The 27,414-nt window shown below is 41.3% G+C and overlaps 3 protein-coding genes across 3 annotated transcripts; all 3 read right to left on the reverse strand.

The window, feature by feature from the left end:
- Positions 1-11,121: 11,121 nt before the first annotated feature.
- On the reverse strand, positions 11,122-17,477 carry susd1 (sushi domain containing 1; the record flags this gene model as incomplete). Its single annotated transcript, XM_080852379.1, has 19 exons — positions 11,122-11,225; positions 11,355-11,394; positions 11,688-11,943; positions 12,034-12,127; positions 12,332-12,518; positions 12,692-12,777; positions 12,936-13,100; positions 13,408-13,587; positions 13,761-13,940; positions 14,084-14,263; positions 14,364-14,543; positions 14,771-14,950; positions 15,178-15,357; positions 15,553-15,732; positions 15,901-16,080; positions 16,179-16,331; positions 16,475-16,630; positions 17,152-17,295; positions 17,408-17,477. The coding sequence occupies 19 exons, from the start codon at positions 17,475-17,477 to the stop codon at positions 11,122-11,124; spliced, it is 2,895 nt and encodes a 964-aa protein (XP_080708505.1).
- Positions 17,478-19,411: 1,934 nt separating this feature from the next.
- Positions 19,412-20,239, reverse strand: LOC308376127 (uncharacterized protein; the record flags this gene model as incomplete). The annotated part of the gene is made up of 2 exons (XM_080852395.1): positions 19,412-20,112; positions 20,218-20,239. The coding sequence occupies 2 exons, from the start codon at positions 20,237-20,239 to the stop codon at positions 19,412-19,414; spliced, it is 723 nt and encodes a 240-aa protein (XP_080708521.1).
- Positions 20,240-22,906: 2,667 nt separating this feature from the next.
- LOC308376340 (uncharacterized protein) lies at positions 22,907-27,387 on the reverse strand (the record flags this gene model as incomplete). Its single annotated transcript, XM_080852635.1, has 5 exons — positions 25,863-27,387; positions 24,676-24,839; positions 24,256-24,495; positions 23,861-24,052; positions 22,907-23,109 (listed from the first exon to the last, which is right to left on the reverse strand). The coding sequence occupies exons 1-5, from the start codon at positions 26,105-26,107 to the stop codon at positions 22,907-22,909; spliced, it is 1,044 nt and encodes a 347-aa protein (XP_080708761.1). The 5' UTR covers positions 26,108-27,387.
- Positions 27,388-27,414: the final 27 nt, after the last annotated feature.

Raw genomic sequence — 27,414 nt, forward strand, 5'->3', positions numbered from 1 at the left:
GTGTGCATTGTCAGAGTGTGCGGTTCCAACGTTGGCGTATTTGAAGTGCATTGTGGAGAGAGGTGGTGGGCACCTTGATGACCTTCTGTGGGACCTCAGGCAGCAGCTGCTGGAGCTCAGTGAGGGAAGCCCCTAAGAGCCAGGGCAGGGAGGGGGCTCTCCTCAGCATGATCTGGGCCACCAGCGGGCTCACACAGGGGAACCGCACCAGGCAGCCCTCCTCCTGCAACCAGGGGAAAAGTAAGTACTTCCTTGTTCCTTGTTACTAGTTCCTACATAGTGGCCTTATTACACTGTTCCAAATGTTTCTCAACAGGAGCATTTAAATTATGACTAAATATAATTACTGTAAAAGAAGGATGTGCTGACATTGCATTAGTTTGGTCAGCTTTATTCATAGACAAAATACAAATCTCAGTATAGACACCAAGCCAGAGTCATACTTCTACAGACTTCAGACTGCTAGCCTCTCCATGGAGAAACAGCTATTTAATCCTGGCTTTAAGGCCGGTGTGTGAAAAATGTCCATTTAACCCTGGCTTTGTAGCTGATGGCTTCAGTGATAAAGAGAGCGGTGCTGACAGTCCTGTTTACCTCTGAGGGCAACACAGACAGCCACTCTCTGTCCAGATAACTCTGAGGGTCGCCCTCTGATGACATCATGGTGTGATAAGCTATCTGGTAAATCCATCTAGCAGTGTCTTCTTCTTCTGACACTACCAAAACCTTGAAAAATGAGAAAGACAACACATATATAAAACAGAGAGATGGGAATAAAACATGATTTTACATATTTTTCAGAGAACTCTCTGTCTTTCTGCTTGCTTGTGTACCTTGACGCTGAATTCTTCAGACTTCATTCCAAAGAGCACTACAGCTGAGTAGACTAACGCCACGTTGTTCAAAATTTGCATGGAGAAGCTAATGAAAAAGAGGAAGAGTACAACCACTGACATCATATAGTATCATAGAACCTACAGAAAAAACATGACATTTTCAGCTCACTTGTACCCATGGCTTTGAAGGTCCTGTATGACCGCATCAGGAGCAAAAAACCCAAATGGCCAGAGTACACTGAATCCTAGAGTTATGGAAACTAACCCACTCCATAAGTGTACTGTGCAATACTAAGTGGGATAACTCCTTATCTTACAATGATACAAACTCAAGACTCCATACACAGGGATTGAAATATTGTTATGACTAATAATGATTAACATGCTTCAGTATAAACTCATTTTGAAGTCAGAAATCCATGAGTTGATGCTGAGTTTGAGCTAATGAGATGGTGAATGTGGCTGTATCTGGGGGTCACACCATGAGTAGCGGGCGCTGGGAAGATGCAGGATGAACCAGCAGCAGCTGTACTGCAGGGAGAGAGCGATCAAACGCATCACCACCCGCTCACTCGCGCGCTCCATGGCCAGCTCGTCGACATCCTGCTCACACATAGATACAGAAATATTTACACACATGCATACGCAACACATGCACACAGACAAATACACACACATACATGCACACAGCCAAATACACACACACACAGGTACACGCACACACACACACACACACACACACACACACACACACACACACACACACACACACACACACACACACACACACACACACACACACACAATAGAATCAATAGTGGACTGTCCATAAATGCTGCTGGAAGAACGAAACTACAAAGAAAAGAAAATCCACCGGACGGAAGGTCGATAAACTTCATTAACATGACCTCCCCCCCCCCGGGGCCACCCAAAGCCAAGCTTGAACAGAGTGTCATTAATCTCAATGACCTGGAGGAGCACTGCGGTGCTTTCGTCCACTGTAATCACGGCATATTGATGAGCTCCCCCGAGCATCTTCAGCGAGGGAGAGTGTCTCCTTTCTATCATGGTCAGGTTATACCTGCAGGGAATACAGTGATTACAAACACAGAGGCCAATCTGAGGAAAGGATTGAAACAACCAATATGGGCACTGGCTTTTACTATGGGTTTCTGTTTGAAAATTAAACTTTTGTGGTGGACTATGGACTATGAATGTAGATTTATAGTAGATACTCACACGGACTCAAGTGTCTGCAGTAAAGAGGAGCGATCCAGCAGGCCTTCGGTCACAAAAAGCGTGAAAGGGATTCTATCCAGATGTGTCGATGGAGAAGAGGAGGCTGAGGGGTCTGTATCTTTAAACGTGAAAAAAGCGCATGGTCATTACACGATTCATAAACCAAAGTAATGTTGCAGCTAAACGAAACTCAAACATATACTGTATGTCATCGTGGAATTATTTTATATTGTTTTTATGAAGTTGTAGCTGTAATAATAAATGTTATTAATGGGAAATTGTGACTGATCATTATTCTTTCCATTCATTAACAACACCAGTTAACCACTAAACAGAAAGACACATTCAGTCAATGCCTTCAAGCCTTCATACCAACAGCTCATAGGCCAATCCAGCTAATTCATACTGCTAATACTACTAATCATGCAGATCTTTGGAATCTTTGTGACATTCCATAGTAAGGGCTCAAATGCTGCCTCTTGTCCCACCATGTCATATCCACAGGGCATCGACAACAATACCAATCTGGCGTTATCTGGTAAGATCAGCTTTGACCCTGACCAGAGGTGGGGGTGACAGTAGTGAAGGTCACGTGGCTGATGTTCCTCTCCCTGCAGATGGAGGGCCAGGGCGACTGGGCCAGGGCGTCGTACTCCACCACCAGAGAGAAGGCGTGCCAGGGGAAATCAGCGCCCAGGTGATGGCTGCACACAACCACCCAGCTGCAACGCCCCAGGCTGGGGGAAACGGAAGGAAGATGCGCAGGCTTAACTTACGTTTGACTCTACAACCATTCACTATACAGGAGTGAGCAGGATCATACGGGGTTATACAGATGTTATCCTTGTTAAGAAATCTGATAGTACACCTGAAGACACACCTCTTTAACACCCTCTTGCCATCCACCTGCCGGCAGTTGTCTGCAGGCACAAATGTGTTCACCACACCCTCACCTGCAGGAGAAAACAACACATTCCCATAACCGCACTGCCTCTCTGCCTTCTACTGTCTGCTTACCATACAGCCACAAACCACACCGCTCCTTCTCTTGAAGACAAAAAACACATCTACTTGTCACAGTGGTGTGACTGTCTCACCTGATATCTTTTTAAGACTTTCAATCAGCAGTGCCCTCAAAGAGTCAGAGTTGATTGAGATCAATAACAGCACCTACTCATAACGAACAAAAATAAACATTTTAATATTCCAATATTTTATCCTCAAATCAGCAACAGAAAAATTAAGGAGAAATTTGAATTACTAAGAAGCATTACTAAGAGTTCTGCTTATGACATCCTGTACTGCTGTACATGTAATATGCAATGACATACTTTGTTATATTATATTTATATTATATTATATACGATATGTTAGATATATTTTGTTAAATGAGGGGAAGACTGGGAGGGAAGCTCACTTTAGAGAGGGGCTGCTGGGTGGTGACTGACTGAAGCCATGATCTCATCACGTCTTGGAGCTGTAGTAGTTTGGGGTCGGGCTCACTCCTCTTCTGACTGTAGAACTGCAAAATCAGGATTTTTTTGTGCAGCTGGTCCAACACATCTGTCTCATGGGCATTTTTGGCCTTCACCAGGTACGCTGGTACAGCAGGAACAGATAAAGATGTTATGAGCAAGCGTTAGCTTCCATTTGACATCGTTCCAAGGTGAAAACATGAACAAACCTTTTTTAATTAACTTGAAGTCACTTAACAGATATATTTAAAACAACAGTAACAACAACTAAAACCATTAAGTTGGCACATGCCCACTGACCACAAGCTGCAATGACTCCACACTGAAGCAATAGCTCCTTCACAGTCACAAGGGTGTGCAGCAAAGCCACCTCCACGTACAGCTGCTCCAGACCTAAAACAGAATAGAGGAATACACCCAATACGGAGATATATCAGATTACCGTGACGAAAATTTGCCTCCTCTCATTATCACATTCAGCCTTAAGGTGCCATTAGATGAAAAAAACAGACGCCTGTCGCCCATTAATTTCCAATGAAGAGTGGTTGCGGGTATAACCGATAGTGATGAAAACATCAACACCAACAGGAATGAATAATTCGAAATAAAACATTAGTCAACTATTCTGCATCTTACATGGGGATTTTCTCTTTTTTTCCATTTTCGATAAAAGCGCAAACCGCTCACAGCTCTACTGTTTTTACGGTAAGTGCTGCCAGCAGACTATGCTGGCGAGGCCATTTCTTGCAACAGGTGATTTTTCATCCATGCGGGTTGAGGTAAATGCACCCAAAAGTGCAAATGCCCACTCACCAAGAAATTGGTACAGTACTTCACCAATTACAATGATAAACATAAATGCATTATGTGCGAACAATGGCATGATACACTGTTTTCTCACTTGAAAGTTGGTCAGCTTATGGACAGACTAAAGCTCCACTGAAAAAAAGCAATCTAAATGCTAAATAGCAGCATCACATTGCTGCAGATGCAGAACTTACCAGGCATGACACAGAGTTGCTTCTGCTGCTGTTTGAGCAGGAAGTGGCTGTGCTCCGTGTCAAGACCGGTGAAGTCCTTGCAGCCTCCAGTGGCGCTTAGACCCATCTCCAGCGCCCTGGAGAAACATGGCTCACCCACCGCCTGCACCTCCCGCAGGGCCATGAGCTGGCTCTCTGCAAACACAAACAAGAAGACGATCCATCAACAAACATGGACACACACACACACAAACACACACACACATAAATACATATATACACAGTTGCATAGGCAATAACACTCATCAATTCACACAACCTATTTACTAAACTCTGTATAGATTAAAGAGAATCTAGAATTACGTTTATGTTGTATGGGAAGTTTGACTTAATGGCGTTACTCACCTGTGGCTTGGACAGGTATGATCCTACTGTGGTTTTTGTCCCTCTCGGTTCTGGATTCCTGAACCACAGACTTGCCATCACTGTTATCTTGAGCCTTTGGAGTGCTAGTTTTGCTAGCCTGACCCACTGGAGTGGTAAATCTGCTAACCTGACCCACTGGAGTGCTAGCTCGGCTTGCCTGACCCACGGTAGTGCTAGCTCTGCTAGCCTGACCCACGGTAGTGCTAGCTCTGCTAGCCTGACCTATAGAGGTGCTACTGTCGGTTCCCTGAACTATAGCGACGCTGCCTCTCTCTGGAGGATCCGATGAGGCCATTGTCCCCATCACCTTAGGCTGTCCTCTCTCTGCTGGCCTCAGTTCTGTGGTTCTCTGGTTGGTGGACTTGTTTGCCTGTAAATCTGGACATAATGCACTCAGATTACTTTTATCTCCATTAGCAAACAGATGTATAGTTGTTTCTGATTGACATTTATATGGAGATAAACATATCTTGCAGTGTAATAATGGGAAATGTCATTGTTTTTGAGCTATACACTGGACCAGACAGAGACTTCTGGCTTTTACGGTTGAGGCCAAACAACTCTCTCAAAAGCATGGAGAAGAGCTTGAACCTTGTCTTGTCTCCTGCTGTACCTGTTAGAGTGGTGCTGGTCTTTTCAGAAGCCACAAGCAGATCCTGCTGTTGTCTGAGCATCATGAAAGAGGTCAGAAGGTCAGAGTGCGTCAGCGGTTTGGGGGCTGAAGGTCTGCTGGGAAACTCCCTTCGAGGCTGCCTCACAGGAGCAAAGTTCCCCACTCTCTCTCCTCCTATGGTTGCCGTGCCTTGTGGTGTTCTCAGGGGCCCATGCTCCTGGGCAGGGTTAGAGATCTCAGAGGGCCACACCATCCTCTCCATGATGAGCTTCTTCACAGCTCTCCCATCCTCCTGCCGGGAGGGTACAGCTAGCTGCTTCCTGTCCCCCTGAATGGCTGTGGTCGGAGACTGGGTGGATTTTGTCGGATCCTCAGGAGAAGTGGAATTACCTGACAGAATGCAGACAGAGCGAGAAAGAACTTTCCTATTATCAGCATCTTTTAAATGAGATGTATAGTTGGTTTATTCCGCTTTTCCCTGAGGTACACGTTATCTCAGCGAATATATTAAATTAAAACAAGTTAACCTTCCAAGCCCCCTTGAGCTAATGGGAGAACACCTGTAAATCTAGGCATGTGCGTAAGTAAGGAGACGTTTCAGAGGAGAAATCTGTTTGTACTAACCCGCATCTCCTGAGGTTTCTCTCCTGAGAATATCTGAAATGAAGTCACATAGCATCCTTGAAACATACAGTCCAGCTCTATCATATTTATATTTCACACTATGATGGTTTGGTCATTTGATAATTTGTTCAATATATTAGCCACTTGCTTTTAAAAACGTTTTATTTTAGACTACATTCAATGTGCAGAGTGGTCCTCGTGAGGTCCTGGAGACTCACCATCAATCTCTAAGCCTGACAGCGGAGTGAAATCCTCCACCTTAACCAAATCCCCTTTCTCCACACTGAGTGGCTCGGGTGTCATTTTCTCTGCAAATTCAGGGCGGCCTTTCAGCAGAGACTGAAGCTGTTCAGGAAGCCCAGCGAGTCCAACCTCTTGTTTTGATGCCGAGATGCCAAAGAGCTTGAAGGCATCTGCCAGTGGTTGGTTCTGCACAAAACACTCATGCCTAGGAGGCTCTGAAAACAGTATGTGCCGTTTTTATTTCACCAATAGAAATGAAAGTATAGTATACAGTGTATTATACATATGATACATGTTACAATTAATACGTATGGCAGTATGTACCAGCTAGAAGAAAATCTGCTCTAGAGTTATGGTGTTTCTCTGCCGTCCACAGAACTTGCCCGATCTTCTCTCGTTCATCATCTGATAGAAGCCACCTGATACACAAGAATATGATTGCTCTGGGGCCATCATCTTATAGCAATCTCTTACCTAATATGATTTCATAATTGGAGGTACTGGGGACAGACAAAAAGTGAGCCTTAGGGACACTTTGATTTCTTACAGTGCTGACATAGCAAATGTATTTTGTATAGGAATTTTTTGCATTTCTTATTTCCAAGGACACTTTAAGCAGCACTGAAACCATCACATTATGGGATCAGGGAATGATTTTCAAAGTGTGACTTTATTCATTAAGCACCCACATTTATCAAAAGAAGGTAATGGTAAGGCACACATTTTACCAGTACCAGCTCTCCCAGGATATCAAAGCTATGACCCTGACAGCCTGCGCAGAGAATTACTGACAAGTTATGGCATTGGCTTTTTTATGTTTGATTTCTGTCTGAAGATCCGTGATGACTTACGGCATGCAGACAGGTGGCAAACACTCCGATTGTAGATGGCCGTTGGGCAAAAACAGCGCAGGAAGCTGAAGGCAATGAGTCAGGGAGAGGGGCATATCCAACTCCAGCCCTGGGTAAAGCCTAAGGGGTACTGAGAGAGGAGACGGCTTAGATGTATAGCCACCCAGAGAGTGTTCGTATATTACACATGACAGGAGACACTTTATTGTGAGTTTTGGAGTATAGTTTTAGAGTACATAGTGAAATCTGTGTACATTTGTACACATTGTACTGATTCAATAATCACATGACTTGGGTCAATAAAGTGAGACACTGAAACAGCACAGTGAGCTGCTTCTCTTCACCATGCAACACTAACTAAATGGTGAAATGGTGACTAAACCCGGAACAGGGTTGTATGTTGGAGGTGACACTGTGCTACTACAACTATGATGTTTGCTGAAAAGAGACAGGAAGAGTACAGACCTGGACTCTTTGGGTCTAATGATGTGAGAGGGTCCAAGCTGGTGCCAGGAGTGTCAGGTCTAAAATGATACATTTCCTGTAGATCAGCTGGGGTCACTGTAAGAACAAGAACAATGCTAGCAGGGCTCTAACAGAACTGTTGATAAACTCATTCCCAGCTCTCCCAGGAGATCAAAGCCATGACCCTGACAGCCTACGTAGGGAATTACTGACAAGTTATGGCATAGGCTTTTTAATGTTTGATTTCAGCTAAAGTTGAGGTTTAAGTTGAGGTTTCCAGGTAGCTCACCTTTTTTAAGCATCTCTACACATGAGACCTGGTCTCCATCAGGCTCTTGTTTTACTTGTAGAGTATTAGAGAGGTATGCTAGAGAAGTGTTGAAGGAGGCTTTGTTCATGGTACAGGATTCCACTTCAAGCAACATTAAGGACTGAAACACATGTAAGATGTAAGACATCAAGCAACATTAAGGACAGTGAAACAAGTGTAAGATGTAAGACATCAAGAAACATTTTTGTAAAGTTCATGTCGTGATTAAACAACCCGCTTGAGCATTTCACTCTAATAGGCCTTTTTTTTTTTTAAATACCTCTTCATCCTGAGGTGACACCTTGCTAAACTCCTCTATGACACTTGACCCCATCTGAGAGCTGTCTGCATTACCACATGAACTGACATCATAGGGCACACATCTCCTTTGTAAATGAAAGAATATTTACGCCGTCAGAGGGGGAAAAAACATGTGGCTACAATTAAATGCATCAGTAAATATCTGTGTAGACAAATGTACTGCTCTTCTATACCCAAAAAACCTATCCTCAGACAGGGAACCTCCCATTAGGATTTGTAGGGGGTCCGGTACCAACACAGCTTTCAACCGGCTCAGTTTGGCCCGTAAGGAGGGCATGTGCTTCCTGAACTGGTGTAGGGGGGAGCTAACCAGCAACTCCTCAAGCTGAAGCTCTAAGATAAACGTGTGATATTCTACAGTCACTAGAGTGTCGATACATATTTACAACATACATATACATTTTAGAATGTATTTTGAACAGGCTGTTCTTGATTTATAAATGGACAACTGGAATCACCTTGGATATCTTTGGCTCAGGGCAATGACTGTCATGCTGTGGACTGACATTGTCAACATCCCTGTACATTTTCACAATTCCATAAAAGAGTTTAACTCACTATTACACTACTGTCAAACGAAGACATGAATACCAACCTTCATGACCCACACTCATGGTGTTTCCTGGCGCTCTGGTGAAGTCGTCTACCAGGGATACATCAGCTTCGGTCTTTCTCTGGACAACCAGCCACAGGGCCTCCTCTGCCTCGGAATAGGCCTGGGAAGCAGGATTGGAGCTGGGGACTATCTTCAAAGCTTCCTCTTTATTCAGAGGGTCAGTAGCACTCATTCTTATTTTGCAACATTAATTTAAAGGAAAAAATACATATATTAGGTATACATTAAAACTTTGCATTGTTTAGTATAAAAAATGCAATGAATATAATTTTAGAAGCTCTTCATACTTTTCCAGAGAATCCATAGAACGTGCTTTAGACTTTAGGTCTTCCATTATTGATCCGTTCATGTTCAGACTGCTGGGTGAAATTATGTTTCCTGTCATAGACAAGTGCAACCAATCAATTCCAATTCAGTCAATTTTGATATACAGCAAATACATGACATAACACAAAAGAAGAAATCCTTAGAAGCTGGTATTAAACCTCCTCAAATCTAACCTCGAACCCATGGCTTTCGATAAGCATCATCAGGTAGAGTACCACTGTGAGGATAGGTTTCGTCTATGTTGATGTTGTAGTAAGGCATTGGCAGAAGCAGGCAACTTGATGTAAATTTAAGCCTAGCTGTGGCCTGTTCAAAGAAAGAAGCAGCATTACAGGTTAATTTCACAGCCAGGCAGTGGTTTATGATATTGAATAAATAATCTTAAAAAAAAAAAAAATTAAAACGTACCTCAAATACATAGTCAATTGACTTGTACTTCACGATTGAAAACATCTTGTTTTGCTGGCAGGTCATTCGATGGTATGTTCACTTTTTCATCTATGAAGGTGAGCACAATTTGAGCCAGCTATCTTTATCCTACATCGCTAAATCAGAGAAGGGTATCCTCATTACATAGTCTGAAAATGTAACTTTTTGATTCACTTACATATTAATGGTTCTGCGATGGTTCTGACGAACGAATCCGTTTTTAGAGAACAAAAGTCTCCTGTTGGCTAGTTTGCTGTGATGGTAGCAGATGATAGCTACCGGAAGACTGGGGTTAGTTAGCGCAAATGGTTGCTAGCCATCCTAGCTATCGTTCCCTAATCAAATCGGGACCTCCTGTGTATGCGAGACAGGCTAAACTGTTCAACATAAAATAAGTCCCAGCAACAACACGAACCTAGTGAACTTCACAACCTAGATTTACACTGTATGAAATGTTGTTATTATTTTGCATCTTTACAAGGTCAGAATGATTGTCTTATCTATCACTCTGAAGTGCAGCACTGACTCCCTCCGTGCGCTCGTGATGGTCAGCAGCCTTTAGTTTGCGCTGTGTTGTGTGCGTGTGTGTGTGTGTGTGTGTGTGTGTGTTGGGGGGGGACGTTCCATAACGGATCGGAATGGACACCGACATCAAAAACAAGCTAGCTAGCCTAGTTGTTAATAAAACGGGCAAGAAAATGAAATGGCCTGATCACCTAGAGAGAAGTTAAAATTTGAAACCAGAGCTCTGATCAAATCTGACAAAGTAAAAGTGGTTAAAGTGCTAAACTATTTAAGTGTAATGAAAAGCTCTACAAAAGCTGATGGGCATCTGTTTAATAAAAGTTAACTTGCAGGAAATATGTGAGTGTTATATATTTGCAATATTTGCACCATCTTTCATTGTCAAGGGGTGTCCGTCATGAAAAGTTTTGGATCCACTACTGTAGCCTATGTTCTCTACAGACAATCTCTCAAAACAAGATTACGGAGGTATCCAGATACAAATGTTGAATGACATCAGGAAATATCTTAACACCTGCATCACTGGGTTAAAATGTAAGAGATAAAGAGCCATTTCAATCGATTTTAGCAAAACAAGGTTACTGTGACAGAATGCAAAATGTTCAATTGAAGACAGTAATACGAACATCTGTTTGTTTTTGTTTTTTTGTTATTTTATTTAAAAATGCATTAGCAAACTTTTTAAAAGGACATCAATGTAAAACATGAGGTAAAGTCTAAATTCATGGTACCGACTGTCAATTCTTGAAATATCTGAAAGACAAAAACAGTGGAATAGATTATACATGGTTAAGTGTTCACTAACATTGGTCCACTATAAAGCTTAGAGTACGGTGATGTACTACACATACCCAGTATAAAAAAATCCTATTAGAACAACAAGGCCAAAGACTGCAATGGTTCCACCAGCCACAACAGCTGTCTTTCTCATCCTGTAGGATGTCCCTGAAAAGAATACCATTGATAAAGAAACGCTTTCAACAACGAAAAAAAGCAACATTACTTAAGTTACATGACACGCATTATTAGATCCAGTTCAGAACACAGGGTAATGAAGAAACTAAAGCCTCTCACCTCTTGCCTTTGCCCATATGACACATGAGTGTTTACTGTTCTGGAGATGTCACAAAAATGATTGATTAGGATTTTTTTCATCACTGCTTCTTAAACCAAGCAATGCAACATCATTTCAACACTTTTACATGAAATACTAGGCTTATCTTGAGTAGCTTAATTATCGAAAGACAGTCCAAATGCACTATAATCAGACTATAGTAAGACTTTTATACGCTGTGTACTGTTGTTGTGCTGTCTTTCATATACTCAAATGCCCCCCTCCTCAATTGCCATTGCATAATTCACACTGTTATGTGACTAAAAGGGATGACTTCAGGCTTTATCTCTTACCTGTCCCCACTGGCACACAGTCCTCAATATGATGTAGTAATCTTTTCCATTCTCCAAAGGAGCATTATAAAAACCCCCATAGTGTTTTTCATCCCCAACAGTGAAGTTCAGCTCTTTCCCAACATCTCTGACTTGGATCTGGGCTGCTACATATTCACCATGGCAACTGCTGTCTTTGGGAAAATGTGGAATTCTGGGGGAGTTGCAGTCAAACACTAGAGTGCCCTCTACTGGTAGCACAAACACCTCAAACAGGCTGTAAAACAAGCATTGTAAAAGAACATGACACAAATTTGCTATTAAAATTATGATAATAATTTTTGTTAATATGTGATTGAATTCTCACCAGATTGGGTCCAGGGTGTGGACAGACCTATGCAACCAAAGAGTTGGCATTGGTCCCTCAACGTCCCTAAACATGACCTCTGGGACTGGGGCAGCTATGAAGAGAGAGCGACAACCAGAGAAAATCACATTTACAGAGCAGATAAACCAGTGTACATCACAGTCAATGCAGGTAATTAATGGGTGCTCCTGGTCTTGATGGTCTGCCCTTGATCTTAATGTGACTTTACTGCAGCTCAGCAACAGGAGCACCTAATAAACAACCACATGAGAATGCCTCAGGCCATGGTTTGGGTTACCTTGGATGGTGGTGTTGGTTGTGATGTTGGTGGAGGAGCTGGCCAACACAGCAGTGATGCTGATGGTGTAGTTTGTAGCCGGCAGCAGTTTAAAGCAGACCTGTGGCCTGAAATCTGTAGAGTTGAAGGCATTCCTCCTTTTATCAACAAATGACTTTTGATAGTCTCTGCGGCCAACCAGTACAACCTGTGTAAAAACATGGAATGACAGTGCAGGGTAATGTGAGGATATTTGACCCAAAAAAATCTATCCCTGTGCCTGATTAGCAACTGCTTAGATCGATGTATTCCTTAAAACGTTTGGAAGACAATGTTTTAAAAGTTAAATATTGAATAGCAATATATTTTAATAAAACTTACTATGTAATCCTCCTTTTTGCCATCAGAGACCCAGCGTAGACATCTTTCATTGAAAACTTCTAAGTGACTGATTCCATGCCTAATTTCTGTAAAAGAATCAAACCATTTCATTTTTTTTGGCAAAAGCACTCAAATTAGCGCATACACCAAACTATAAAAATCATAACCACGACAGTGATCCACACATTCTTGCAAGTGTGTGTGTGTGTGTTTGCATTCCACACATAGGAAGGTGAATTCTCACCCTTGCATTGCATTGTTGCAGCCTGCCATCTTCCGTCTGCTCCACACATGGACATGTTGACTCCGCTCTGGGTGTAGTATCCATCCACACAGCGATGAATGGCTTTACTCTCGTTATCCCACACCAGCTCTGCGTTGGCTATCTCAGGCACATGGCCACATCTCGCTGCAGGGCACAGACAGGGTTTTAAAATAGCGCATCAGACACTAATTGACATAAAGATGGTGCCTCCTTCCACCTCCACTGCCACCACCTGTTTAGGCAAAGCAATTTGCAATTTGTTTTTTATCAAAGCATTGTTTTATTTTAACTTATTTGATAACGGCTCAAACAGGAAGCCTAACACCACTCAACATCTATATTCTTACAGAGAAGTTTGGGCATTCATGAAAGGCAATTTCCAGCAGTAAATGGTCCTAGATGGTGAGAAGAAACACAAAAACTAGAGCCAGAGGAGTTTATGTACCAATACCTTGGCAAACTACATTAGGGGGACTCCATACACCATCAACCGTACAAACTGAGACATTTCCAGGTCCTGCATTATAGTATCCAACATCGCACTCATAAAACACTTGAGCTCCCATCTGGCTGACTTTAGTCCACAACATACGAGAGTGTGGCCAGGCAATGGGTACACCACAGTCAATCTCTGTGGGGGAAAAATACACATAAAATCCATTTGGAAATTGCTAAGACTAATATTTCCATAAGTTTATAGCGAGGTGAAGCTCAGGATACTGTGTTTGCAGTGTGAGTAATGACATATGACCCACTGCAATATCAGGGGATGCCAAAAGAAATCGACAGAATATTAGTCTGTACCTTTGCATGTTACTGAGGCAATATCCCACTCTCCACTGGATGTACAAGTAGAAGAGCTTTGCACCCCTTCCTGGTTAAAGCCATCTTTACATGTATATTGAACCACACTCCCCATTCCACTTGTGCTGTCCCATTGCATGTTAGTATGTTGTATGACTGGAGGTGGACCACAACTGATTTCTGCTTGATGAAACCAGGAAAGGGGTTATGCAAGTGCCTTAAGGGTATCTATATATGATTGTTGTGTGTAAATAGTTTTAATTAATTTGATCAAATTGGGCAGGAAACAACGAGATACGCAGAACACGCTGATCCTGTATCACCTTGACATATCACAGTTGCTTCCTGCCACAGTCCGTTTGTGATGCACACTGATACATTTCCATGTCCCATGTTGTGGTATCCAACTTCACACTCATAAAAGGCTTTAGCGCCAAATGTAGAGTTTAGGTCCCATACTATCTTTGAGTTAGGGATAGCAGGAGGATTTCCACATGATATCTCTGTCAGAACAATGGCAACATAGCAATGCTACATTATGCCTTATGGAGGAGTTATATGATGATCAAAAGAGAAATATAAACAAAGCTCATGAGGCAATACCTTGGCAAACTACATTAGGGAGACTCCATACACCATCAACCGTACAAACTGAGACATTTCCAGGTCCTGCATTATAGTATCCAACATCACACTCATAAAACACTTGAGCTCCCATCTGGCTGTCTTTAGTCCACAACATACGAGAGTGTGGCCAGGCAGTGGGAACACCACAGTCAATCTCTGTGGGGGGGAAATACACATAAAATATATCACTATTGGAATTTAATTCACAAAGAAAATGAACTTAAACAGAGGGATCGATGCCACAGATACACAGGCTACCATGGATACTAAATAAGAGTATATCACAGTCCTCTTCATGAGATGTATCTACTTTCAATGACTTTTAGACCAGATCCTTAAAAAAAGACTGTAAAAAGTGACCAAGAGGAAATGAAAACCGTTACCTTCACAAGTCACTGTTGGTTTTGTCCAATAACCGTCAGCAGTACATTCAGAAATATCTGTTCCCGTCACATAATAAAAGCCCCCATTACAGTAATACAGAGCAGTGCTGCCAACCGTTATGCTGCCATTCCACACCTGTCCAGCATGTGACAGCAGAGGTGGATCTCCACAAGTCACCACTAAGGAGAAAAGTATCAAGGCCAAAACATCAGTTCAGCTCTGAATAACTAGAAAAGTTCAAAAGAGAATCACAGTGCATTTCAAGTTCTTCAGTGTTATACATTCAATATCTTTCCAGAATCATCTACGACCGGTTAATGTTTTTTGGGTCCCACTCCAAGAGACTTCTGAACATGGAGTTTCCACCACAATGATGGAAAAACAAGATAGATAGAGGAAGATATACCTTTACATATGAATGAAACTTCACTCCACAATCCGTTTTCAGCGCAAACTGACATGTTGCCAGTACCCACTTTGTGATATCCCTCCTCACATTCATAAAACACGTTAGTGCCAGCACTAGGGTTTCTATTCCACAACATTTGTGAATTAGGGACAACCGGAGGCTTGCCACATACTATTTCTGAAAGAAAACAATTGTGTAATGTTAATTTAATGTTAAGCGGTGACACTGATAATACAACACAATAACAGAAATGACTGAGACATCACAACACAATTTTAAATATCCAACAGCACAAAAGCAATACCACTGCAGAGGAACCCTAAGATGAACTCTAAATAAAGGACAAAAAGTTGGCAAGGTGATGGTATATACCTTCACACTGTAGACTGGGGCGCCTCCAGAGCCCACCATCTGTGCAAACCGCAACGCTCGCTGGTCCTACGTGACGAAAGCCCCCCTCACACTCATAATGTACCTCAGCCCCCATCCTGGTGTTTCTATCCCAGACAAAACTAGAGTGTGGAAAGGTAGGGGGCTCACCACAGTGGACCTCTATGACAGGACAATAAGGGGATCATGCCTGTTCATTAATCAGCTGTTACTGTGGTAGGCCTAGTGCTGCCACTGTGCAGATTTGCGACAGATCAGCTCACTTGCATAACCCAGAGGAAGTGATTGTTTCATAAATATGAGACGATTGAGAAAACAATCTGACTTTACCCTCACAAATAAGACTTGGGCCTCTCCACTTCCCCTCTGGTGCGCAAACGGATGAGTTCTCCCCTTCTCTCCACAGGAAGCCCTTCTGACAGCCATAGCTTATTACACTCCCAAACCGAGTGTGAAGGGGTGAGAGTTGAACGGCATGTTGGACTGCAGGTGGAAGTCCACAGTCAACAGCTGAAACACAAACCAAGACAAATCTGATCTAGTTGCATCATGATTCATCAGTAGCTTCCTAGTAAACAGTTGATACAAAAGATTTAGTCAGATATTACCTTTGCAGAAGGCCTTTTCTCTGACAGGGTGAAATGGAAGGCCTCCACCCTGCACAAGGTACCCGACCTGGCATTCACACTCGAAATCTCCGTCTGTGTTTCTGCACAGACCACCCTCACCACATATGCCTTGAAACTGACATTCGTCAACATCTGACAAAAATAAACTGTATATCATGTATTTGCATGGGGCAAGGTTTTAGTTCCATAATTTCAAGATATTTCAGAAAGACAGAATCTGAAACATGCAAAAAGAAATAGGTAGGTTTCACCTTTAAGAGTAATGTTTAGTGTACCTTGACAATATGTACCATCGTTTGGAATGAAAATGTCCATGTTGTTGGTCGGGGCATATCCTGAGAGACATGTGCAGTAGAAGCTTCCGTGGGTGTTATGGCAGACTGTGTGATCCCCGCAAATGGCGTTTGCACCAATCTGGCATTCATCCTTATCTATAAAGGGTATATGGAAAAATCCCCTGGATTCAGTGCAGTATGGCACAGTACATGAGAGATCTAAATATTGCAATATTAATATATCAGTCCATCGGATTACTTCATTTTCTGTCATTGGTAGGGATGGTGGCTCTGAATTATAAAACAAAAAAGTTGACATGTGACAAGATATCTGAATATGGGAACTGTGTGACAAAGTCTTTCATCATGTTCAAACGATCTTGGGCCTTTTTACTCAAAACTTATGTAAACCCATGTGGCAAACGGATAGAGGGTGTGGGAAGTCAGCTTCCTGTTCTTAGTAGCCTAATGAGGCTCTGAGATGAAACACTTTGGCAGCAGTTGAGGTTAAAGAAGAAAAACTGAAGTAGACACACCCTGAAGTTTCACAACTTCTCCCTTGTTTCTAAAAACATCCTGTTGCTTTCTATTACCAATCATATAATTTGCACAGAACATATTATGACATTATACATCAGTGATCTGGCAAAGTTACACACACTTATCCAAGAACCTACCTTCACAATGGGTTCTTCCATTCCCTACGAAGCCATATACGCAGTTACAGGCAAAGCCTCCACTTCCATCAGTCTTCTTATCGCAGGTGGCGTTGGAGTGACACGTCGTACACACATCAAAAACATTACCTGCCACTCTTGTGCCTATAAGAAAAAATAGGGCGCTATCACATTTACTGCAAATAAGCAAGCCCCCACCAAGGAGATATTATAGAATATCCATACAACCCCATAGAGGCAGGTGTGTAAAACTCACCTTTTAGGATACTTGGCATGCCATGAAGCAGAAACGTTATAGCTATGATCTCTATCCCCATCAATGCCATGGTTCTTTGGTCTTGGGATTCTGTCAATCACACATCCATGTCACTCGTTCTCCTGTCATTAGAAAGTGTTTCTGAGTGTTCGCACAGACTAGCTGAAGCAGAGAACTAGCGTAGGGAATACTTATAGGGTCTCCTCAGAGGGGGGTTTGAAGGACATGTTTGTGGTTTCAGGGGTCAGCTGCGTCAGCTCTTGTGGCATATTTCGGTTATGCATCTGGAGTACAGGGTGTGTATTGTCATCATATCAAAACGTGCAGAGAGGAATGTGCTATTACAGTTTGAGAGCTGTACCAATGATAGCAGTCTATTTTTAGCACTTGTGGAAAAGTCTCATGTCTATTTTGGAATATGTGGAAACCATTTAGAACCAAATGTAAAGTGATTACATTCACTGGAAGAATGACATTTGAACAAAACTTGTGATGACAGTGCACTGACAATAATTTACAATATACAAAAATGATCAAATGATGAAATTGATTTGCCTTAAATCCTACCTTTGTCAGAACTCTTCAAAGTCAATGTTACTATGATCCATTTCTTTTTCAAGCAATTTGCTATACATTGAGAAGTTCAAGGGAAGCTTCCTTAAGAGATATTTGTGAATATTTAAGGTTAAACTGCCTAAATTGGGTCATTGCGATTAAAGCAGGAGTAAGGACATAAGGCTATGCGTACTACCAATGTACCAGTGTACCACTATGTAAAACTTCCACTGAGCCTTTCACTGGTAAGGAGTCTTGATGTATGGAAGGAGGAGATAAGAACTTTCAACCACTATCGCCCTGCCCACCAGTGCTCTAGCGTCTGCCTGCCAGGCCCCCCCCTCCCATACTACACGCATTGGAGGACTACGATTAAAAACAACCTGTCCATTATGAACTCATATACTCCCTTGTCACTCCCAGTTCATTTCAATGTCAGCATGAACACAAAGAGTAATGGGGACTTGGGAGTGTGATTCAAAGGTTCAGGAAAGGGCTGTTGTAATGCTGGCCATTGTTAAACTTCCTATGTTCACATGTTTTTTTGGTTAAGACATTCATTATTGTTAAAGTTAATTTATGGTGAATTAAGGGTTTGATTGCTGTTTCTTCAGAAAGGTCTTTTTCTATGAGATCATAAGATAACAACTGAACCAAACAAAAAGAACAGAAATTAAATTATTTTAATTTTTAAAAGCTTTTTCTTTCATGAGAATTTCTCTGTGGTAATGGAGTTTGGTGTGTACCCTAAATATCCACTAGTGCTTTTCAGTCCATTCAGAAAACTCTCTGGAGAGTGATTTCCACAACTGTAGCATGTACAGAATTTCCACAAGTGAAACAATAACCATATTAAATGTAAACCTATTTATGTACGTATGAATTGTTTTTCAAAGAAGTGACAATGAATGATACACAACTGACAAAACGTTCAGAAGTAAGAAGTAAAAAGCATCTGGAAATACTTTTTTTCATTATACAGACACACTGTCAATGTTTACAGCGTCATGTAAGCCCCCGGACTGTGAAACAAAGGACATATTGAGAATAGTATAGCTTAGTCTAGAATCAAAATTTGACATACAAAACATACAAAACAAAATTGTACAAATGTGTACACATTTTAGAAAACCCTTCGCAAAAACATAAGTGAGAATTTAGAACTCAAAGTAAGTACAACTGATGCAATGGTTTTATTACTTTTTTTTGGTAATTATTATTATCATAGTCATTTCATTTATACGTTTAGTAATTTTCCTTTTTCTCAAAACATTTTCTGTCCTGAGTTAATTAACAGTAAACTTGTTAAAAAAAATGAATGGAACAAACGCTAAAAGTGAGCCCCACCTCACAATAAAAAAATAATTAATCTTGTGAAAGTGCAGGGAGTATATACTGTATACATCATGTGCATCAATGTGCCCTTCCATGTGTAAGAATACCAAACATTCATACGATTGTGCAAAAACAACAGCGGCGCTTTTTGATGTCATCACTGGGGGGTACTGGGGTCTCGGCGGCCAGGCTCTCCTCCTTGCACTCGGAGGACGAGTCTGTGGAGATGGACAAGAGCCGGCCACACACAAGCTCCGCAGCGTTCCCATCCGTCATCGAGACGTCCGTCACCGTCTTCTCCCGCAGGGACATGTCGTCGTCCTCGTCGATCAGGACCACCTCCGTCTTGACGTCCACCTCGATGGCCAGGGTGGTCTGTACGTCCGAGTCATCCCTGTTCTGCCAGTCCAGGAAGGACAGTGAGGAAGACCTGTCCACAGAGGTAAAATCCGGCTCCTCCGTGATATCATCCTCCGTCCCGCTCCAGGCCTGCCCACCTGTCCCCCGCACTCGAGGGTCATATATGACCACTGGACTGGCCTCTTCATGGACGGCCTTTTCCTTCATGTCTGACAGCATGGTCCCATTGGTTTTTGTAGGTGTTATGGTCTCTTCTCGCCTGTCCTTCCTATCATCTTTACGCACTTCTTCCCCAGTGCAGGAGGCTTCTCCCAGGCATTCTTCATAGATTACCTTCTCCCTGTCCTCATAAAGCTTTGCAGTCCTCTGTGCCACCTCTCGATGGCCGCCAGTCGTCACAGCAGACATTTTTGTCGCCTTCTGTGTCTTTGTGCTTTTGGTCATGTTGCCTTCCCCTAAAAACAGAGAGGAATAGAAAACATTTCTCAATGAATAGCTTTAATATAAGGCATCTACAGTCATATTGTATGCTGTTTTTTTAGACCCTCATGGAAACTTACTTGATTTGTCATCGGAGACCATAGCCAATCTTTCCACAACAGTGCCCTGCAATATATATGCTCAAGGATGCTGGGTGTCACATCTACAAAGAAAAAAAAATCAACAATAGTATGCAAAAGTTATTAACATGTTCTTTTAACATTTGCAACTAACAACAACAACATTTTAGAGCTCAGCCATTTTATTTAAAATTACAGCAGAATATCACACACTGCACCCGACAGTAATCTACCACTGGGCACTGTCTATTCAAGAGGAACAAATAAGGTGAGCACTTTTAGAAAACAAAAATAACTCTGAATCCCAGAGAGACCCCATATTTCTGCTGATGCGAAAAAGCCTGACCACAGCCTGCATGGTATGTAAGGAAGAACACAGTGTAGCTACAATATGTTACATTTCTTTGCTATGTTCATCAACAAAGTCAACCAATAAGTAATTTTTTTCACAGTTGCATGTAATTTCTGTGTCGAAAATGAATAATGTGTTGGAACAAACAACAATAGCAGTGTACTTAAAAGGCACAAAGAAAACGCAGAATTTCTGAATAGTCAAATGCAATCAGTGACCTAAATCTAAATGACTCCTCTTTTGTGTATGCCGAGGGAGGCTTTGTGTTTCAACATCTAAAAGCTACGATGGAAGCTGACATAAGGCTCATTGTAGTTGAACCACGGTCTCTATAGTATGGCTCACAACAGTATTGCAGTAGTTCTCCAAGCCTAACAAATGTTCCCTTTCACACATGACTGGACTCTCATGGTGACAGAATCAGAACTCTATGAATGAATAATAACAGCAAAATCTTGAGTTGCAACATACACCTTAGTAAATCTACAAATTAATTGGCATAACCGATTACGTTCTCCACTAATTTTCTGATAAAGCTCAGAATGTTCTTGAATACATGCCAGAATGGTCTCGTTTCCAAAATGTGGGCAACTCTGTGGACAATCAGTTAAAAAGAGCAAACACCATTACAAAAATAGTAAAAGTATTGCGACAGACACCCAATAAAAAAAAAAACAGTCAACACTGCTTGTGCAAAAATGCAAACCAAATGCAATATTTACCTTTCATTGGTTGAAACTGCTATTCTCCCAGTAACGTGTAAGTAATTTGGCATGAGATTTAGGTGCCATGACATCAAGGAAAGGTTGTAGATTCTTTTTCTTTCCTGGATCCTATAAAAAGATCCAGAATAAATCTGGAGATCACAACAACATTAAAAAAATGTTATTAGGACTAAACAGACCATAATGTTCAATGCAGACACTATACGATGTTTTATATATAAACATTTACATGTACATTGACTATATATATTTAGATCACCTAATTAAAGTTACTTACACAATGTGAAGTTGTGAATCACAGGAACAAAAATGGTAAAAATAAATAAATCCGTTCCCTGAATTATTTCAAACTCTAAACATCAGCCATTAGTGTGTGTGGAAGTCATTATGATGTAGCAGAAGATAAAGGCAGAGGCAGAGAAGCTTGTGTCACACACAAGCTTGTAAAGCCTTGTAGAACTGAACATGTGATTCTCTACCGTCTAACATGAGGCTAAGTGTTTCCCTTTAGGTATGCTTGACTTGGTAGATGGAGAACATCGAAAGTTACTGCTCACCACTCCATGAGAGTGCTAGGAAAAATATCTCTGTGCATTGACCCACATACCTACAGCATAGCCCTGCACTCACTATACCAGAGTTGTTGCTGTTGCTACACCACGTTGTTGTATACAATTATTGTATAACTGATTCCCTCCTTTATTTATACCCAGGAGAAATAACCGTGTTATTGTGAAAAAAGCAAAGAACAATATGTACTATATGATTGTCCCGTCATCAAGAGCACATGCGAAGGAGAATGAATATTTCTCCTTAAAAATCAGCTAAGGCTTGTGAGGTAACTGAGATTGCATCAGAAAAAATGTACATAACCTTGCAATGGATAGTTCCTACTGCATTCACAGTATCTTGCAGTGATGACGTGTTTCCCTGTCCATCCAGACCGCCATGACAAAGGCACAGGCCCACCTATGTGAAAGCCTGCTTTCATCATCTGCCACATCTGAAACCTTTAAAATGAATAATACACATGAAAGACTTCCACATACATGTGCACCGGGACCAAGAATATCAAGGACATGAAATATTGAACAGTCCTTTCATTTCCCAGTTGGGGCCATCTTTGTGATTCCAACTGAATCTTGGCTTTATTCTCTTGCTGGTATCGCACTATAGGAACATGTCTTAACCGTCTCTGGCAGGTTTCGTTTTTCATTTTCTCCCCATGTATGCTCTGTAGCAGCTGACAGAGTCTACTGAGATCAGGAATATTACAAATGAATGATATTTTGCTCTTTCATTATCTATGATATACGCATACATTGCTTGATACATTGCTCTTCCTCTTAATCATTTTAAAGAGACCTGTTACAATCATTGTATAGAAGACGCTATGCCTAGTACATAACAACTGTGAATACTAAAATGTAGCGACAAATGAAGCTGTGTAGGTAATCCACTCATGACTCATAAAATGATAATCCTACCACAGATTCATTACAGGAAAAACACTTTATTTAAAATGTCACAAACACCTTAAAAACATCAGTACTAGATAATCTTACATTTCTACAACAATGAGGGTCATTTTTAGCTATCCACTTTTATTACTTCAGTCAGATACTCTGATCACTTGTCCAAGGATGTAGCAGGTTCCTCTGCTGTAATCTTCTATCTGAAACCTGCACACAATCCTAGGGTGTTGACAGCTCTCATCTGTGGCTTCCCAAAAATGGATGACAACCTTGCTTGGTAACACCAGAGGCTGCTTGAACTCGACAGACACAGACAGTGGAGCTCGTACTGCATCAGCCCCTGTAAAGTGAAGATGAATCTTAAACCAGAGAAATAGCACCCCTTGATTGGGTAAATTAAATATTTCTGAGTTCATTTTTAATTTACAGAAGTCCTATGCAACCGTGCCATTTGGAATCTATTCTTCTCCCTAATAGCTTTCTCATATTTTATGCTTAAATGAATACACAGGGAAATGGTGAATATGCTTGCATTATACTTCATACTTCAATTGATGCTTGTTAATGCCTGGAAAGGATAAACGCACTACGATATTTAATATATATAGTAAAATGCTCAAACTTAATTTTGATGACAAATCTGAAGATTCATGTTGATGACTTTATATGAATATTTTTTCAAAACTATTTATCAGCCACAAGCCTCAGAATCTTCCATTTAATGGCACGTTAGATTAACTTCTTTACCTGCCTAAATTCAAGATGAAAATACATCTGAATATCAGCTGCTCAAAAGAAAACAACATAAAATGTGGCCTTATCATTCAAGATACTGCCAAAAAAAAAACTCAACTTAAGGAGACTAATAAGAGAAAACTATTTGGGTGGGCTAAATTAGTCCAAGTTCGACCAAATCTGAGTGTTCGAGAAATTAAGAGAAGCCTAACAGTAATGTGTACAAGGAGTGAGTCCCACAATGAAGTATGAATGCCTTCACCACACGATACATCTATGATATTGAAAAATTAAAAATAGAGAAAACTATTTCTTTCAGTAGGAGTGCCAAAATGCTAAGTTTTGTTAATGGCTACCTTTGTGTTTCTCAATCTCAGCCAGACACTGGGACATCATCCATAGACCGTGAACTGTGGAACGTCCCATAATCCCCAATGTTGATGGAAAAACGAGGAGGTTCTTCAAGGAGACATCACAGAAGGCCCACACAGACTTAAGACCAGCAAACAGTGGCACCTTGATCTCCAGTGACTTCATTTCAACAGCCCCTACACCACACAATAACAAAAATGAGCCATACCGTTCTATTCCTCACATTATCTATACTTAAAACAGAATGCTAAATTACATTTAATGTCTGGTATAAAACAACAGGTCTGTATTTATTCATACTACCCGATCAGTTTCAATGTTATCAGTTCTGTCCAACACAATATGAGAAAGGTTTTAATCCCTGGCTGGTCTCCCTTACCATCTACACCATTGGACAGTCTCTGGACATTCAACGCTGGATAATATCTAGGGGAGAGCATAGTCACAACACTCTCCCATACTGGATGATCAGCTTTCAAGGCCTTAAACCAAATATCCACCTCCACACCGCAGTCAACAAGCCTGTACTCAGCCACCCCTGCCTCCAGATGGAAAGAGGCTCTCCTCAACTCATCTATGGGCTCAAATTTCCGCATGGTTTGGCGGACAGGGCAAAGACCTATGAATGAAAATGTAGTCCCTGTTATTCCTGAATTTGGGAACGTGTGGATACCCTGCAGAAGGTCAACTATCAGGTTCACTGGAATAATAAAATGTGTATGAACAAACCACATCATTCGGTGTGTAAATGGACTTAAAAATATATAAATCGGGAAATTCAAAATTCAAGACAGTTTACCTTGAGGGCTTAATCTGAAATCATCTGAAGATATTACCATCGCCAGCAACCGACCACAAAGGACATCACAGAAACACAGTGGGATGTCCCTGAAGACACTGTCCGGGTAGTCCCAACCATATCCAGTGGCCCAGCAGTACCATCGTAGATCATTCACCTTTAGCCTGAAGGGGTTTGGGAACATTACACAATATTTAGCCTGGACCTCGTATAACACTTACTGTGTCTGAGACTTTTAGTTGTTGTTCACTAATCAAGAGTGGCCTATGAAATCTGCCTCAGTTCGTAAGTGTTTAAAGAGTTTACTTTCTTAGCAAGCATTATTAAAATTTGAAAGTGAGATGCTGCTTGGGTTAATCAATGGCAGACGCATCTCGACTGTGGGACAGAAGAGCATGGGACAAGCTTGACAAATTAACAAGCAAGTGAAGGCCTCTCCATAACATATGCCGTTGAGGCACCAGGGCCTATAAGCTGAATAATATATCAGTACACATGAATGTTAAAAAGCAGTTTGAAGACATCACCATAAGGTGTTGTACTGGCTGCCATAAGTCAGGGCTATTTTCCCAGACTCAAAGTGCAGTCAAACCAATCCCTGCCTAGATTGTCTGTAAGAAAGATTATGATTCAGTGCGACACAAAAGGATTCTTGAAAGCCACACACATGGTTTATAAAAGACTTTGAGCTAAATGGGTCTGTGGAGAATATCACTGGAAATATCACTGGAGAATATCACTGGAATATCACTAAGTTCTCTTCACATGTTCAACATCTGACCGACATCAACAAGCACTTTTTTACCTCAATAAGAGCTGTGTTACGGTATAATGGCGACATTAGGCTACCAGAGGCTCACATATGAGGATACATACAAGACAACCACAAGTAGCCTACCTGGACATTCCACAGTCATATGGGATCCATGAGGAAGTGGCAGGAAGAGATCATCATTCAAGAAATACCAGACATTCAGAAAGATCTTAAACAATGTGTCAGCTCAATGACAAATGACAGAATCAGGAAGTCAACAACTCTATTGTTTATTAGAAATAAACTTTGTATAAATTACTATACACATAGGACCACTTTCATGACAATCTGGCTACACCCTGCACGTTAAAGAAAACAATTCTATACAGAGTCTGCCTACAAATTTGTGAAGCGTAAAATACTGTAGGCCTACCTGCAGTTGAGAATAGTAAACGTGGGGTTAACAGCTTTGTCCCTGTGAGGATACAACTGACCTTTCCGTTTGCGGAACGCCTTTATTTTACACCTAACGTAAAGGTATAGGTAACACGGAAGGGCTTTCCTGGTTTCGAAAACGACACAGTTGCTCCGTCTGTATGACTTACATAAGCTTGCACAAAAGGCATAAATGCCATATGCGGGCACAGCGACCAAAAGCAAGATTTTGTACCGATCCATGTCTCCACATTTTCTGATAGCAAATTTCGGATACAGCTGAAAGAACAATAGCTTGTGGTATCCATCTTGTAGCCCAGACACCGTGTATCAGTATAATCCTTTAAGCAACGTTATAACCTAATTGATAACATATTCTGCAGGGAGATCATTCAGCCCCTTTACCACCATGAACCTGCAAGAAAGTTTTGTTTTCTGAAGTTCATTCATGGCCGTCATTCGTCATTTTCTTCAAAATAAAAGTCGGAAAAAAATAGTTTGTCATTATAAATGCTGATTTAACACATTGAATGTCCTACCAAATGTACACTTAACGTTGAGATTGTAAAACACAAACCAAGCTGGACATTTTTTTAAATGCCTTTTTTCCATTTGAAAAAAGGTCATTTGTTTCTCCAAATATAGATTTGCATCGCCACCTAGAGGCGTGGCCGGTAGCATGTTTTTTGTAGTATTTGCTTTGCAACATGACTGAGTTGTCTAAAACCCTACATTTTACTTGAACTACCTGTATGTTCATAAGTGAAAAATCCAGTATGATTGGAGTGCTGACTAGAACTCAAAATAAATCTGCAAGCGGTACCCTCTAAATAGAATTTGTGTTTTGTTTTTAGCCTACTACTACTAATAATAATAAAAAAGAAAATCATAAATTTGAATCCATGCCAACAAGTGTAACATGTTTCCAATGTTCGGCAAAATGCAATGATGAAGACATTTTGCTCTCACACAATGGTCTTTTTTATAAAGGTCTCTGCTTATAACATCAACTATACTACAGATATGGCATTTCCATTCATTCATCTCTCTCTCTCTCTCTCTCTCTCTCTCTCTCTCTCTCTCTCTCTCTCTCTCTCTCTCTCTCTCTCTCTCTCTCTCTCTCTCTCTCTCTCTCTCTCTCTCTCTCTCTCTCTCTCTCTCTCTCTCTCTCTCTCTCTCTCTCTCTCTCTCTCGTGAAAACGTCGTTGCACATTTGCTCATATTTCTAGATCGATACATTGACCAGTTCAAACACTGCACTCAGTTACCTGGGACTTCCATAAAATGCGAAGTGAAAGATAGCGTAGTATAATTTAAATAAGGATAAAACAGTAAGGCACGTTTTCTTACAATCTTGATTCTATCAGTTCATGTGGAAACGCTTCTCATGAATGCAAATTAACGAAGCTGTCTACAAGAAACACTAGTAGAAGGTGCAAGACTGTACAGGGGCGAAGAACGTCACGGAGTCACATCTTTCAGGCCCAGACCTCAGTGGCATTCGATGGGTTTATCCAGTCAATTGGTTCCTCATCCGAACAGCAGCAACA

The sequence above is a fragment of the Sprattus sprattus genome (assembly GCF_963457725.1).
Source record: "Sprattus sprattus genome assembly, chromosome: 15".
In the NCBI taxonomy this organism is placed as follows: Eukaryota; Metazoa; Chordata; class Actinopteri; order Clupeiformes; family Clupeidae; genus Sprattus; species Sprattus sprattus.